The sequence below is a fragment of the Aquarana catesbeiana genome, linkage group LG04 (assembly GCF_042186555.1).
Source record: "Aquarana catesbeiana isolate 2022-GZ linkage group LG04, ASM4218655v1, whole genome shotgun sequence".
Taxonomy (NCBI): Eukaryota; Metazoa; Chordata; class Amphibia; order Anura; family Ranidae; genus Aquarana; species Aquarana catesbeiana.
The window spans coordinates 417720731-417738032 of NC_133327.1; the positions used below are offsets into that span (position 1 = coordinate 417720731).

General features: G+C 43.2%; 1 protein-coding gene across 3 annotated transcripts in view; it reads right to left on the bottom strand.

Annotated features, from left to right (window-relative positions):
- The window catches only part of AHI1 (Abelson helper integration site 1), a 458771-nt gene that overhangs the window by 20668 nt on the left and 420801 nt on the right, over positions 1 to 17302 (bottom strand). For 2 of the 3 annotated variants that reach the window (XM_073627325.1, XM_073627324.1), the window contains exon 24: positions 11390 to 11469. In XM_073627325.1, the coding sequence (XP_073483426.1) occupies positions 11390 to 11469 (80 nt within the window). Of the gene's footprint in view, positions 1 to 11263; positions 11470 to 17302 lie in introns of those variants that run through there. The other variant, XM_073627326.1, reaches the window with a different exon arrangement.

The window sequence follows — 17302 nt, forward strand, 5'->3', positions numbered from 1 at the left end:
GAAGTGGAAGGAAAATGATAAATGGTTTTCAAAATTGTTTACAAATAAATATGTGAAAAGTGTGGCGTGCATTTGTATCCAGCCCCCGAGTCAATAGTTTGTAGAACCACCTTTCACTGCAATTACAGCTGCAAGTCTTTTTGGGTATGTCTCTACCAGCTTTGCACATCTAGAGAGTAACATTTTTGCCCATTCTTCTTTGCAAAATAGCTCAAGCTCTGTCAGATTGGATGGAGAACGTTTGTAAACAGCAATTTTCATGTTTGCTGTGTCCCCCACATGGCTACAACTACAAACGGGACTTCTTATGGCTTTCTTTTAACAATGGCTTTCTTCTTGCCACTCTTCCATAAAGGCCATATTTGTGGAGTGCACGACTAATAGTTGTCCTGTGGACAGATTCTCCCACCTGAGCTGTGGATCTCTGCAGCTCCTCCAGAGTTACCATGGGCCTATTGGCTGCTTCTCTGATTAATGCTCTCCTTGCCCGGCCTGTCAGTTTAGGTGGATGGCCATATCTTGGTAGGTTTGCAGTTGTGTTATACTCTTTTCATTTTTGAATAATGGATTGAACAGTGCTCAGTGAGATGTTCAAAGCATGGGATATTTTTTTATAACTTAACCCTGCTTTAAACTTCTCCACAACTTTATTCCTGACCTGTCTGGTGTGTTCCTTGGCCTTCATGATGCTGTTTGTTCACTAAGGCACTCTAACAAACCTCTGAGGGCTTCACAGAACAGCTGTATTTATACCGAGATTATATTACACACAGGTGGACCCCATTTACTAATTAGGTGACTTCTGAAGGTAATTGGTTCCACTAGATTTTAGTTAGGGGTATCAGAGTAAAGGGGGCTGAATACAAATGCATGCCACACTTTTCAGATATTTATTAGTATTTAGTATTTTCCTCCCACTTCACAAATATGTGCCACTTTGTGTTGGTCTATCACATAAAATCCAAATAAAATACATTTGCACTTTTGGTTGTAAAGTGTTGTAACATGACAAAATGTGGAAAATTTCAAGGGGGAATACTTTTTCAAGGCACTGTACATCAGGATGGAAGGATACATACTTTCTTCTGAGGACATTAAAGCGGATCTTTACACAGTTTTTCAAGTTAAGCTCACTGGGTTCTAAATATAGCATAGAGTGCTCAATGGACTGTTTATTTTTTGTTCGTACCTTCAGATATGTGGCCCGGTCTATCTTGCCTGTGTTCGGTCCCTGCGGCTGTGGGCGGGGATTTTGCGGGTATAAGCATCATTTCCTGTCATCGCTGCACTGTCTCCTGGGGTCTCGTGTCGTTCATCCCAGGAGTCAGTGCGGAGAGCCGCTGCGAAATCTCGCGGGATTTCAAATGACATGACGTCATTTGACGGCGCTCCGATTTGAGTTTACTGCGCATGCACGAGATCGGGGATAGAACTGACGGTGCATGCTGGTCGATCAGCAGCACCGTATCCCGGAAGAGGATGCCTGTGGGCTTCACATACCCACAGGCAAGATGACAGCCGGCAAGATTAAAATTTATAACTTATTTTATTATGAGAAAACTAACAGCACTAATCACTAAAAACGGAACAAGTGAGTTCTATATTTATATATCATAATCTTTGTCATTTTGAAAAAAAAAAAAAAAAACTTTAGAGACAGTGAAACTCCACTTTAAGCAGAATTGATCAGCTGTGAGATGAGAAGGAGGTTGGCCTTTAGTGCCTAGTACCTCCAGTAAATGGCAGCATAGGCCTAGATTTCCTACTATCCAGCTGTGCCCTTCAATAGACAATAGAGCAGGGGTCTCAAACCGGCGGCCCTCCAGCTGTTGGGAAATTACAAGTCCCATTATGCCCCTGCCTGTGGGAGTCATGCTTGTAATGTCTCCTAGGCTGTCAGCCTTGCAATGCCTCATGGGACTTGTAGTTTTGCAACAGCTGGAGGGCCACCAGTTTGAGACCCTGCAATAGAGTAATAAAGCAAAACGAATGTCAGTTCAAAAACATTCTATTGTTAAAATGGTAGCCAGAGGTCTGGAAAACAAGGTAAGTAATTCCTAGGGTCAATAAATATAATTATTCTAATGTCTGACATTAGCCTTATGCAGGGTTAATTTAGTCAATGAAAATATTTTTGTCATAATTTTCGTCAGCTGCCTGTTTTCAGTGACGAAATCTAAACAAAAATAAATATTTGAATCAAGTCAATTGACGAAAACTATGAAGAAAATCAAACGAACGAAACGAAAAACGGAATGGAAATGTGAGGGAGGGACATTTACCCACCTGAACTTCGACTTTCCTTGGAGCTCCACCTATCTGTTAAAGCCTCAGCCCCCTGACAAGCTGTATTGACTGAGAGACACAGGCTCTCTCTGTGTAAACAACGTGGTGAGTGTTTCCACTCCCAACAAGGTAGCAGTGCTTAGCACTGTGTAAAATAACAGCCTCCCCTCACTCCCATTTACTTCTCCATTCCCACTACATGTTATTTGATTTTTAATTCAGGAGTATATAATGAGATTGGAAATTCTAGACAAATGCTTAAATAATACATTACAATTTAGCTAAACCCTTTTAGATTTTAGTTGACTAAAATGTAGATTTTAGTCGACTAAAATAAGACTAGAACTAAAACAATTATATTGACTAAAATATGACTAAAACTAACATGGCATTTTAGTCAAAAGACTATGCCTATAAATAAATAAAAATTTGACATCAAAATGAACACTGGCCTACATGATATGATAATTTCTCAAAAAATAAAAACCTCTCATGATTTCCTGCTTACTTTTTTGGCACTTCAACCCTTTCTAGAGTGGAAGGGCAATCAGAGGGGCGTGACCGGATGCGGGAGTGAGTGGAGGAGTGAGTGAACCTCCCCCAGCCCGATGCCTCCGTGTCTACAGGAGCTTTGTCCAGCGCCTTCAACCTGGCTGTGAGTACTCTCTTCCCCTAAAGATCTTGGCCCCTAGCCAGCTGATCGGCTCCCCTTCCCCTGTCTGTCCTGGAGTGTGGCGCTGCAGCACCAGCTCAAGCCGCTCGGGAGAAGCGGCATATCTGAATCCCTCGGAGCAGAGAGGAGGGGCGGTTGCCAGGGTGACGGCTTCGGCTCCAACACTAAGGGGAAGGAGACGGCGTGGACGGTGTGTGCTCTCAGAGAAAGGAGCCGTCAAACATCTCCAGAGAAGGGAGCGTCCCTGTGCTGCCCAGGTATCCGGCAGCGTCAAGGTACAAGCTTTGGTGGCCACATTAGGGGGTGCACTAGAAGCGGACTATCTCTCCCCCCTCCCCAGGCGTTAGCCCATCGTTGTGGATGAAGGGAGAGCGGAGACACAGGTGAGCCTTAGCAGCCTGACATATTATCAGCTTATGACTAGTCCTGAGCCTAGACTGCCTTAAGCAGCCTGTTACACTATCTCACAGAGATCTGTGCATATTTGGGGAAAGCTATTATATGACGATTGGTGGAGGACTATATTAATAAGGGATATTACTGGGCCTGAAGAGAAGAGGAGTGGGGGAAAGGATAAGAGAGGGGGGGGGGAAACATTAACCCCACGAGTGGTCAAATCTTCTTACACATCCCCCGGCTTATATAACTAGCCATGACCAGGAAAAAAGGAGAGGAATTACAGCAACAGGACAACACTAGCTCCCAAATGACCCGTACTTCAAAAGAAAAGGCGAATCAGGCAGCAGTCGCAGCAGCGGCCAAACTGGAAAAGTTTGCTCACCCCTCCACTTCATCACCATCTAAAAACACTCAGCAGCAGCAGGACAGACCGCAAGCAGGGGGCTCAGGGGATAAAAAGAGCTTAGGAAAAGGACCAGCTGTAACGCACACAATGAAAGTGGCGGCCAGTAAAGGCTCTGCGGGCGACTCCGCGGGATTAGCAACCAGCAATGTTGCTGCGCAAAACGCATCAGCAGATGCTGAACCCACGCTGAAAGATGTTTTTCAGGCTGTCAACTCCTGCAAAGCCTCCTTAAACGACCTGAGCGATCAGCTGACGGGATTAAAGGAGGAGATAATTAGGGTAAGCCAAGAACTACAAAGGACTATAACCAGAACATCTGAACTGGAGGAGAGAGTTAGCCAGGCTGAAGATGACTTAACCCCACTAAAGCAAGATCTCAAGCTACTAAAAACGCAGATGGGACTATATAAAGCGAAAATGGAGGAAATCGAAAATAGGTCCCGCAGGAATAATGTGAAAGTGGTAGGCCTACCGGAGCGGTGCGAGGGCCCCCACCCTGAGGAGTTCTTGGAGAAGTGGCTTAGGGGCATATTTGGGACGGAAACTTTTTCTCATTTTTTTGCTATTGAAAGAGCCCACAGAGTACCAACTAGGACCCCACCATCAGGGGGGTACCCCAGGCCAATAATAATGAAGCTTTTTAATTATAGAGATAAGGTAACATTAATGCGTAGGGCCAGAGAACTGGGGGATATTCTGTACAATGGAGTTAAGATTTTATTTTTTCCTGACTATTCCCCAGATCTCCAGAAACGAAGGGCTGAATTTAGGGACATCAAGCGTAATTTACGGACTTACAACATAGAATACGCCTTGTTATACCCTGCACGGCTACGCATTACTGCCTTAGGATCTACCCATTTTTTCGATACAACAGCAGGAGCAACAAAATGGCTGGAAGACAATAAAACGGGCCTACAGAGTTAAGGGCCAAATAAGGCTATTTAAACCCGGACAGGAAAGGAGGAAAATGTATTTTTTTTTTTCTTTTTCCTCCTCTTTTGCTTGCTTTCCTTACAATAAATTAGTAGATGACACGGGGGTGGGGGGTTGGGGGGGCACGAGAGTGGAAGCACGGATGAAGGAGGTGATTCCACTAGTTGCACATATTCTTTTGTGGGCTTGGAAGAGGGTTGTGGGAGGGGGGGTGGGGGGGATGAGTGTGCTAGCAAATCACAATGTATCCTTTCAGCGTATGTGTGGGAAGTCACTCCTTGTATGGTTGGGAGGGGGGAAAAAGGTCACAAGCGCAGCCCCTAGGGCTAGCCTAACTAGGCAGGGGGGGGGGTCACGAATAAGGGTGGGAAGAGGGGGGCTGGATAAAGTTGAAGGGGGGTGGGAAGGGGGGTTTACAGTGAGTTACAGGGTTAGGCAATGGCGCAAAAGCAAGTCACACATAGGTACGAAGGGTTGGTTCACAAAAACAATTGTAATGTATATTAGCACAAGTAATTTGTATTGGCAGTCAGAAATTGCAGGGGGGGGGGGTCCCCGGACGCGGGGGCCCCCTGCCCTCTTCACTTCATTTTTTTTTTTTTTTTCTTTTCATTTTCCTTTGTATTTTTTCTTGGCTAACACAATATCAGAGTTCACGACGAGTTTGGAATCCACAAATGCACAAATGATTCTTTTTCTTTTTTTTTTTCTTTTCTTTTTTCTCTAAGATGCCTTTTAAAACATTAAGGATAGGCTCCTGGAATATCAGGGGCATGGGCGATCCCGCCAAAAGAGCAGCAGTATTTTTGGCAATGGAAGCTCACGGCGTCGGACTGGCCTGTCTGCAGGAAACCCACCTTACCAACGATACTAAATCACAGGTTCGGAACTATAAACTCCAAGAACAGTATCACTCAGTCTACACCTCATATTCAAGAGGGGTGAGCATACTGGTGGGGAGAGGGTTCTCGTTTTCCTGCAGAGAAGCCAGAATAGACGCGTTGGGTCGTTATGTCTTCCTGAGCTGCGTTGTGGAAAATCAGCCCCTGGTGATAGCAAATATTTACATCCCCCCTCCGTTTAAAACAGAGGCTATCTTAGACCTGCTGGAGTTTGTGGAAAGTAAAGTAGACATACCGATCATATTAGTGGGGGATTTCAACACAGTTCTGGACAATAAATTGGATCGTTTTCCGCCCATGAACCGGGCGGAAAGGCTATCAGAGGGCCGCTTAGGCCAACTTCTGGAGGAGGTGGGGTGGTGTGACCTATGGAGATCCCACAATCCAAATATCCGACAGTATTCCTGCTACTCAGGGACACACTCCACTCTCTCGCGCATAGACATGGCGGTAGGCAATGGAGATGCTATGCAATTAATAGGGAATATAGAGTACAAGCCGAGAGGAATTTCAGATCACTCTCCCCTGATCTTGACTCTGAATCTAACTGTTAAGTCTAGCTGCAAGAGGTGGACAATAAAACCATTGTGGCTGGATTTAATAAGCGGTCCAGCAGAAGTAACCTCTAAACTAAAAGAGTTTATAACATTTAACTCTGGCTCAGCCTCTGCGGGAGTAGTGTGGGACACCTTAAAAGCGTTCCTTAGGGGACTATTACACCAGCAGGTGGTCATAGCTAAGAAAACGTCAAGGGAATGGGAGGAGAGGGCTAGCAGGGAAGCTACGGTATCAGAAGTACAATATGTGGCGGACCCAACCCCGGAAAAACAGGCGATATGGCTCAGCAGACAAACAAGAGTATAGAGAAGTAATTAACAGAAGAGTAGAAAACAAAAGACTCTTCCAGAAGCAAAATTATTTTGGTGAAGGGGAGAGGGTGGGCCGGATGTTGGCCCTCATAACTAGGTCTAATATATCCCCATCAGCTATTTTCTCAATTAAGACACCGTCCGGAGAAATTACTTCCGACCCCGCCAAGGTCCTGGAGACTTTCTCGGCGTTTTACAGGGACCTGTACAGGTCGCGCGGGGGGCCGGACCGGCGCGAGATGGACGGGTTTATAGAAGGGGTAGAGTTGCCTGTGCTCTCGGATAGGGACAGGGGCGAGATGGATTCCCCCCTGACCCTAGAGGAGTTGCAAAAAGCCGTCGCGGAGCTGTCAGGCCAGAAATCTCCAGGCCCGGATGGCTTGCCATTGGAGATCTATAGAAAGTATGGGGAAGTGCTACTTCCAGAGCTCCTGACAGTACTGGAACAGTCGATTAAGGACGGAAGGTTACCCCTGTCGATGTCGGAGGCCGATATAGTGGTGATACCAAAGGAGGGGAAAGACTTATCGGAAGTCTCCTCATACAGGCCAATATCATTACTGTGTACGGACGCCAAGATTGTCGCAAGGGTACTGGCATCCAGACTAAATAAATGCATTACAAAACTTGTGCATCCAGACCAATCGGGGTTTATCCCCGGTCGGTCCACCAGCATTAATATCAGAAGGGCCTACTTGAATCTCCAGGTACCGGCGGAGAACGAGGGGTCTAGAGCCATATTGTCCCTAGATACCGCCAAGGCTTTCGATAGCCTGGAGTGGGAATACCTTTGGTGGGTCTTGGAACGGTTTGGATTTGGCCCTGTATTTATCAGTTGGTTAAAAACCCTATACAACCACCCAAAGGCTAGACTCAAGGTAAACAATGACTTCTCGGAAAGCTTCCCCCTTGAAAGAGGAACTAGGCAGGGCTGCCCCTTGTCACCTTTGCTGTTTGTTTTAGCTATGGAGCCATTGGCGGCAGCAGTAAGATTATCGGCCGAATTACAGGGTTTCCATAGGAACGGCGAGGAAGAGAGAATAGCGCTTTTTGCGGACGATGTTTTATTCTTCCTTGGGGACACGATCTCCTCATTGGAGAAAGTGGTCCATTTGGTGGAGGACTTTGGTAAATTCTCAGGTCTGACCATCAACTGGGAGAAATCATCGCTTCTGCCGGTTGACCCATCGGCCAACTCTATCCCACCGAGCCTACCTCAATTAAGAGTCACGGGGAAAATGAAGTACCTTGGTGTTGTGCTGTCCAGGGACCCCGACGCGTTTATTGAGGATAATCTGGTCCCTCTCCTACTGAAATTTAAAAAAAAGTGTGACATCTGGTGTAGACTCCCTCTCTCTACAGCGGGTCGGGCCAACTTGATTAAAATGATATGGCTGCCCCAGTTGTTATATCTTCTCCACAATTCACCAGTGTGGATTGGGGAGAAGTGGTTCCAAAGAATTCAATCCCTCTTTAGGGAATTAATTTGGAAAAAAGGGCAGGCCAGGATAGGCTTGCAAAAATTACAGTGCCCCGATACGGAGGGGGGATTGGGGATCCCCCACCCGTACGCCTACTTTTTGGCTGCCCAGCTGCAACAAATTGGCGGATGCGCCACTGATGGAGGGGGAGGCAAGAGTGCTCAAATTATCCTACAGGGAAGCCCTCATAGCTCACTAGTCGAAGCACTGGAGGCTGACTCGTTACAACGAGAGATCCCAACACTTAAAATGATTACCAAAGTTTGGCAGGCAGCTAAGCGAATAATGGGGTACAAGGGAATCTCGGAATACTCACCAATCTGGAATAATAGGTTCCTGCAGGAACTATTATCAGTTGATAGGAACAAGTTGTGGGAAAGGAGTGGGATATGCCGACTGATACAACTATACGAGGGGGACACCCTGAAACCCTTCGAGGAACTGAGACATGAGTATGGGTTGCCAAACCAAGTATTTTTCAGCTACCTACAGATTAGGCACGCCTTGAGTAAACAGTTCGGAAGGCAACCCCCCATATGGTGCAAGATCCCATTATTACAAACAATAATAAAATCAGAGACCTCCAAGGGGTTAATCACAGTGATATATACCCAATTAATAAAGAAAATAAACACACAGGCAGGCTTTCCTGGGGGCAGGGACAGGTGGGTGGCTGACGTGGGGGAGATCACGGACACGCAGTGGAAAAGGATTCTGGAACTTGGACCAGAGGTGTCGGTCTCTCCCGCGCAAAAAGTCTCCCACTTGATGCTGCTGCACAGATCCTACTACACACCGAAAAAGCTTTTTATATTTGGTCGCAGAGCTAATGATGAGTGCCCTAGATGTGGAAATACAGGCGATTTAATCCATATGTTCTGGAGGTGCCCAAAACTAGTTAGGTACTGGCCTGAGATTTTAAAGAAAATAAATACCATGTTTAAAACTAACTTAGAGTTAGATCCGAAAACCTGTGTGCTGGGACACGTCACCAATGGACTGGGAGATAGAAGCACGGTGGTAGTGGTAGCAAGATGCCTGTTCCAGGCCAGGAAACTAATTGCACAGTTTTGGCAATCAAGAACTCCCCCTACTCCGGAAGACTGGATTAGAACCGTCAACTCCACTGTGTGGAGTGAAAGAACATTCTACACTAGGTTAGGCAACTACAATAAGTTTGTGAAAATGTGGAACCCGTGGATCCAAGCAATGCCTTGTCCATCAGCAGTGTTAACCTAGTACTGACTATACCTGTTCTCCCCACTAATGGAGCGAGGCTGAGCGAGTAGTAGCTTAGAGGTTAGAGCCGAGAGAGAACAATGTATTGAATTAATATTGGCCAAAGTATGCGCCTTAGAAATATGGGGGCTTAATAGGGGGGGTTAAAAGGGGGGCGGGGGGGGTGCACCAGTAAGAGAAGTACCAATGCATAAACACGCACAATAGCAATACGAGGCTACGTGGCCAATTGATCCCGAGAGGCAGGATATAGGCTTTACATTTGTATTGCGGTACTCTTATAACTATACACTAAAATGCTTATGGTTATACAATACCTTACAAAAAAAAAAAAATCTTTGAAGGGCCACAATGATGTGACTGGATTAGAGACATATATGAATATTACTCTGAAGGCAGTCTCTGGATATAGTAACTGATGTGGCTAAAAAAAAAAAAAAAAAAAAAAAAAAAAAAAAACCCTTTCTAAAAATATTTTTGGTCTTATTCAGCAGTAAAAATTGCAGTATTTTGCACAGTAACTAGTTAGAATTCATACAGTATAACCATGATCTGAATACACAAACTGAAATTTGATTTTGAGTAGCAAGATCACCTGCCCCACAGTACTCAGCATGGGTATTGTCTCTTGCCAGGTAAGTAAACACTGATACCAAAGATCTATTTAGATCCCACTGATAATCAACTGATAATCAACAAAGGGCACAATGTAAGGGGACACTTTATTACTGACCACCAATGTAAGAGGGCACTTCATGACTAATGTAAGAGGGCACTTCCACACTGACCACCAGTGCCAGGGGGAACTTTACCACTGACCACCAATGTTAGGGGGAACTTTTCCACTGACCAACAATGTAAGCACTTTTTCATTGTCTACTAATTAAAGGAGGCAATCCACTAATGACTACTAATGTAAGAGGGAACTTCACCATTGACCACCTATGTAAGTGGGCACTTTTATAATGACCACAAATGAAGGGGAGCACAGCACCACATAAAGCTAAAGTAAAAGGAGACTTTACAACTGACCACCAAGGCTGTGGGCACTTTTCCACATATAAAGGGCGATGTCATGGTGTTAACATGTTATCCACCTCAGCTGTCAAATATGCTTTGTAAATAATTGGAAACAGGCGTTCTGTTAACTGCCCAGAAAGGCCAACAGATGGCAAGAAGAGTCAGTCTTCCTACTACAAATGCTCCAGTACATATGGCCAGGAAAAATACAACAAATTAAACATGCAAAAGTGGTGACCAATAAGTATCAATGTAAGAGGATATAGATTTAAAAATCGAATAAATAATTAATGGGCACGGCGCCAAGATTATGTGCTACGTGTGCTATACCAAACTGATGCTGCTCCTAAATTAGTAAAAATACTAATAAACAATATGACAAAAACAATATAGGGCGCATCAAATGTGCAAAATGTTACGATGTAAACCTATAGATTATACAAAGAAAGAAAAACCATGTATCTTCAAAAAGGTATCTTTCCCAGATCCTGACAGAAAGACTCTTCTTTGTATAATCTATTGGTTCACATCATAATATATTGCATAATATATTGGATTCACTTCATTGCAAATGCAGTACATTTATTGTTCATGCACTATAGCACTTTCTTTGTATAATCTATAGGTTTACATCGTACATCATAACATTTTGCACATTTGATGCGCCCTATATTGTTTTTGTCATAGATTTAAAAATACTTTTTTATCTGAACTGGACACATGCAAAAGAATAATGTAAGACAATATTTTTAGCTACTGGGCACAGAAGCCTGTCTTATATAGTAAATTTCTGCCAGCAATGTCCATAGATTTCCAGTAATCTCATTAATTACTGTTTTCCATATAATTTAATAGTTAAGTATCTTTAAATAATGTAATGTACGGTAAGTTAATTAATGACTGGAGTACATGTTGTATACATGTTAATAACAAAAAATGTTTATTGCTTACTGCTAAAACACGTTAAAAATGTATAAAATACATAAAACAATTAGTGTATACAAGTAAACAGAAGTAAAAAATGTACAGGTTATACAATAAAAAAAACAATATTCTAAAGTGATTGTTGGCAGCGTTCAAAATTAATTGTTATATAGATAATGAAGCACTTTCCATGGGAATATTAGTTGCCACCACTGAAAGACATGAGAAGAAGTCTTTTAACCAATGTTTCTTACTGTGTCACAGGTGAATCTGCATCTGTGTCATGCTGTGACATAAATTTCAGATCCCTTGACTTGCTGGGGACCACCGACATCTGCAAAAAACAACAAATACACACTGTAAAAGAAAGAAAGGCCAATTTTTTGTATCTCACAAAGCCACCGGCTTCCTGGGTAAGAGAAGAATATACCCCATTTCCAACACGTGGTTTCACTTGGGGTCTGTTTGTTGTTATGTGGTTACAAGGAAGGAAACAGGCTCAGGCCCCATTTTACCTCAGACAAGCAATTCTCAGGTGAGAAGCAAGCACTACAGATTGTACAAAAGCAAATTCTTACTTGCACCTGGCCCTATACCAGAAAAAGGGGACTATTTGTAACCAACCTCACAACACAAACAAGAAAGAAAGATATAGTAATTTTCTACCTATGCATGAGAATTCCATCTGAGGTAAATGGACAGTGGTGATATGGCAGAAGACTTGTTACGTATACCATGCAGTTAGATATAGATTTAATCCTGTCTTTAAAGAAAGGCTATTTTATTGCCTAAACACAGAATAATTAAAACATTCTGATTTTTGCATTAGCTACTGACAAGCTCTCAGCCCCTGTTGTGTGTGTGTTGTGAGTATCCCGTTTTAAAATGTATTTTTTTATCTATGTCCTATATTTACATGCTTTACAGGGCATGCAGAGCCACTGATTCAGTCCCTATCCCCCACAAAACAGCATACAAAATATTGTTTCTACCACATATACAAGTTAAAGTAAATTGCAGTTTATCAGGTTTTAGATGTTGTGGCTGCGCTTCTTACCTTTTATGCTTATCTTTATTTTCACCTGGTGATCAAGCAGCGGAAATGTTAAAATGTTAGGACTACAGAACACCTCACCCTCTCCATAACATACGTGTGTATGAGTTGGGGGGTGTTGTTCTGTAGTATGGAAGTGAACAGGGCAGGCAGATAACATTGCTAAAGATTTTAGTGCAGCAGAGGCACAGGAATGTACAAGTGTGCAGGATTTCTGGCATGTTCAACAAATATTTTTGTGCAGTTATCCAGCAAAACACTTTCAATTGCATATATAACAGATGAAAAGGTTGTGAATAAAGAAGGTTCATTGTTTGGGTTTACATACACGTTAAAGGCGATTTCCACCTTTCATCTGCATCATTTACTTACATGGAGTTGTGTCAGAAAAAACTACACTACAAAGCCACTGCAGCAGAGGGATTGTAGTTCTCAATCAAGCTGCACTGATACCACCACACTTGTAGGCCACCAAAACTTCATCCAGTTCTGTAGCTGAAGGTCCTTATCTCAGTATGGAGTCTGCAGAAGCCAGAGCACTACACCCACAATTCACTGATAACAGTTGTAATACCTTGCAGGCTCAAATGCATAAAAAAAAATATATAATCTTAGAGGGTCAGTCTACCCAAAAATAAGTCTTTTAATTATAGTAGGGGCCAGATAGATCAAATTAGTCACTGTTTTTACATGGCTTGGATAATCTAACAGTGAGATGTTCTCGCTATAATTCAAGACTCTTGTAAACCTTTGAGCTTAGGGTTTTCTTGCCCTTGTGTATTCTTGTCCATACAAATAATTCAAAATTTCAGCAGAGAGTGGAAACCCTCTTTAATGACCACAGCCAGAGTTCATACCCAGAAGCAAAAAAGCAGAGGTCTCAGAAATATGTCAGGTAGTTGGTCTCCTCATCATGTATCAAAAACTGAAATATTATTTTGAGTGGAATCACCATTTAGGCTTCATGAATGTTCTTTTTCCCAAAAGGCAGTATATATACATTCACCAGTCACTTTATTAGGTACACCTGTTAAATTGCTTAGTAACACAAATTGCTAATCAGCCAATCACATTGCAGCAACTCAATGCATTTAAGCATCTAGATGTGGTGAAAATGACTTGTTGAAGTTCAAACCGAGCATCAGAATGGGGTAGAAAGGGGATTTAAGTAAGTTTGAACGTGGCATGGTTGTTGGTGACGGACGGGCTGGTCTGAGTGTTTACAATACTGCTGATCTCCTGAGATTTTCATGCACAACTACCTCTAGGGTTTACAGAGAATGGTCCAAAAAAGAGAAAATATCCAGTGAGTGGCAGTTGTGTGGACGAAAATGCCTTGTTGATGTCAGAGGTCAGAGTAGAATGGGCAGACTGGTTCGAGATGACAGAAAGGCAATAGCAACTCAAATAACCACTCATTACAAACAAGGTAAGCAGAATACCATCTCTGAATGCACAACACATCGAACCTTGAAGTCAGCTAAGAACAGGAAACTAAGGCTACAATTTTGCACAGGCTCGCCAAAACTGGACAATAGAAGATTGAAAAAACTTTGCCTGGTCTGAGGAGTCTCATTTTCAGCTGGTAGGGTCAGAATTTGGTATAAACAACATGAAAGCATGGATCCATCCTGCCTTATATCAACAGTTCAGGCTGGCAGTGGTGGTGTAACGGTGCAGGGGATATTTTCTTGGCACCCTTTGGGCCCCTTAGTATCAACTGAGCATCGTTTAAACATGACGGCCTACCTGAGTATTGTTGCTAAGCTTTATGACTACAGTGTATTAATCTTCTGATGGCTACTTCCAGCAGGATAATGCACCATGTCACAAAGCTCAAATCATCTCCCCACTGGTTTCTTAAACATGACAATGAGTTCACTGTACTTCTGACAGGTTATAAACCTACCTTGCTTTATCCAAAATGAAAAAAAAAAAAGTTTTGCCTATAGTTCTACTTTAATGCTGCCCATCCTGTTCACAGAAAGTCTCCTGGGCTGTTTAGGCATTTGCAATAGAATTTCCATTCTTTCCCTTCTGTGAAGAGGCTATGCAGCACCCAGTGGGCCTACAGCAAAAATTCCATGGATCCTGGACAGGTAAGTGGAAGACTTAATTGAGTAAGGGGTGGCCAGAATCTTAAAGATAACCATATTTAAGGTAAAGTATTTAAACTGAATCAAACTGATTATATGACCTGTTTGCATTATGCAAGATTCTGAAAAAAACTACTGATGACAATGAGCCACTAAATCTAAAGACAAAAAAAAAAGCAAGAAAGGTGCACTAGCCTAGTGCATTACCAATGGTACTGTTTATTAGAATGTGCTCTGAGGAAGACGGTTTACCCTAAAAACATGAAAGAGGTCAGCTCTGAATTGGGTGTTTGTGCCTATCTAGAGCTACTAATTGAGGCTACAATTGGAGTGACCTTTTGATTTATGTAATGTGCCTTACACACATCTGGCTTTGGGAGTATATTTAACTGTTTTATGGTCTAAATTGTACTATTGGTAATGCACCAAGCTGGTGCACCCTTCTTGTTTTTTGTTGTCCAGAGTTTGGGATCTCCCATCTGACGAAGGCTGCAAGCCTGGAGGTGACCTGTGGAAAATCCAAGATACGAGAATATCCACTGAGTTGTGTTCTTCAACTGTGTGCCACTGATTCATTGCACTTGAGCGCAGAAAAGTTGTCTTAGTGTATGCACTAAACCTAAAGAATTATTAGGCCACACTTCCTGAAATATGTCAAACCCAAAATTGACTGCCATCACAGTTGGAATATGATAAATCCAAATAGATTTTTGGAAATAAAAATTCCACAGCGCACCCAAATTCCACAGTCATCTTTACAGTCATCATCTCCAGTCATTTACTGGCCCCTTCCTCTTCTGAATGAACAGAGTGAGTGATCAGTACTGATCACTCACTCTGTTCTTTAATAACTCAAGCATAGTAAACTGTGTTGTTTACTAGGGTTCAGTTTGTGAAAGAACGGGAAGCCGCTCAGCACAGAGCACTTTCATTCCATTCAGCTGAGGCTGCAGAGAAAGGAATTGAAGAATCTGTGTCCTTAATTCCTTTCTCAGTCTCAAAAAGAGACATCGGGGGTCTGTTTAAACACCTGATATTTCACCAAAGACCCCCAGCGGGCTCCTAAAAAATTGTAAAAAAAATAAAATAATAAAAAACAATACTGTAAAAAAGAAACTGTAAAAAAGAAAAAAAAAAGTGAAAAGAAAAAACTATTGACATCGTTCACTGCCCTACTGACACCATGCCCTGTTCTAGTGACTGACACAATCCACTGCCCTACTCTTGGCAACCTCTGCCCTACTGACGCCATCCTTTGCTCTACTGACACAGTCCTTTGCTTTACTGACACTGTCCTACTGACACCAACCTCTCCTACTGACACCATCCACTGCTCTACTGACAACAACCTCTCCCCTACTGACACCATCCACTGCTCTACTGACAACAACCTCTCCCCTACTGACACTATCCACTGCCCTACTGACACCAAACTCTCCCTTATGGACACCATCTACTGCAATACTGACGCCGTCCACTGCTTTACTGATATTGTCCCCTGCCCTACTGACACCAACCTCTGCAATACTGACACCATCCGCTGCTCTACTGATGCTGTCCACTGATCTACTGACACCATCCTCTCCCTTACTGAGCTCTTCCACTGCTCTACTGACATCATCCACTGCTATACTGACACCAGTCTCTGCCCTACTGACACCAGTCTCTGCCCTACTGACAATGTCCAGTGAAGTACTGACAATGTCCACACATTATCCAATGTCCTACTGACATTGTCCACACACCATACACTGCTCTACTGAGTGACACTGTCAACTTATAAAGTAGGCCAAGTTCATATTTTTACAGTGACAATTGTTTTAGTGATATTAGTATATTTTATGGGCACAAGAATGCTTTTGTTTTACATAACCATGCCCCTTTAAGTCCTTCCATCTTTTAACGCTATTTGACCACACCCTCTGTTCACTGTGGTGGATTATGCTCACCACATTGCTGCTCTCCTTGGAGCATCCAAAGGTGTCCCAGGTCTTTTACAATCCTATAGTTTATGCTGCAAAAAATAAAAAATAAATTGGCATGTGCCACTAAAGTGTTCGGAGATTGGCTTGAAGAAAAGGTGGCAGCCCTAGCCGCCATGAGAGAAGAAAGCAGCAGCGCTTTATGTGGAGACTTCAAGCCTCATTCCCACAGCAGATTGGGAGGGGCATCACTGGAAAGGAAGAAGAGCACTCAGAAGCAGGCCTTAATAAAGACCAGTTTCTTGGCTCACCACTTCTTTCCTGGTGGTGCCCCTCCTAATCTGCTACAGAAGTAAGGCTTTAAATCACTATGACTATTACACTTCCCTCTCTGGGCAGGGGGGTGGCAGTGTATGGATGGAGAACTTCTCTCTGGGGGGGGCACCAAACTAAGTCTATGCCCCAGGTGAAAGCATGTCTAGCTTCGCCACTGTGTTCTACGCTAAAAAGGAAATTTTGTGCAAGTAAGCCTCGCTCTCCCCTCCGGTTGTATCATCCTGGGAAGCTATGATTGATGCTGCCTTACCATTGTATAGGTTAACCTACCTTAACCGTGGCTGTCCTTGGAAATATGACGAGGTCTGGCACCCTTGGTCTGACCAGAAGCCTTGAGCTTTCGTTTTGCCCCTTTTTCTTTAACTCTTTCCTTGTGTAGATCTTCTCACTTTTTGTTCCTTCCTATCCTCTCCCTTCCCTTCTCCCGTTCCCCTTCTAGCTTTGTCTTTTTGATATGACTTTACGTCACGTTGCTTTTCACTTCCACTGAAGTTGTACTTAGAGATGCACCGAAATTTTGGTCGCCGAAAATGGTGTTATCTGCAGAATGCCGATAAAAGAAAAGGTGCTGATAATGGCACCGAAAACACACCGCGTTTTGCAGCAATTTTACTGCTAATTCACTGCGATTTTGCCGCAAATTCATGCTGATTTTGAGCCAATCTTATCATGATTACTGTGCTTATGGTGTGTTTTTTAAGACCACAATTAAAGCGCAACGGACCACTGTGCAGACATACATAGAATTTAAATGGAAAC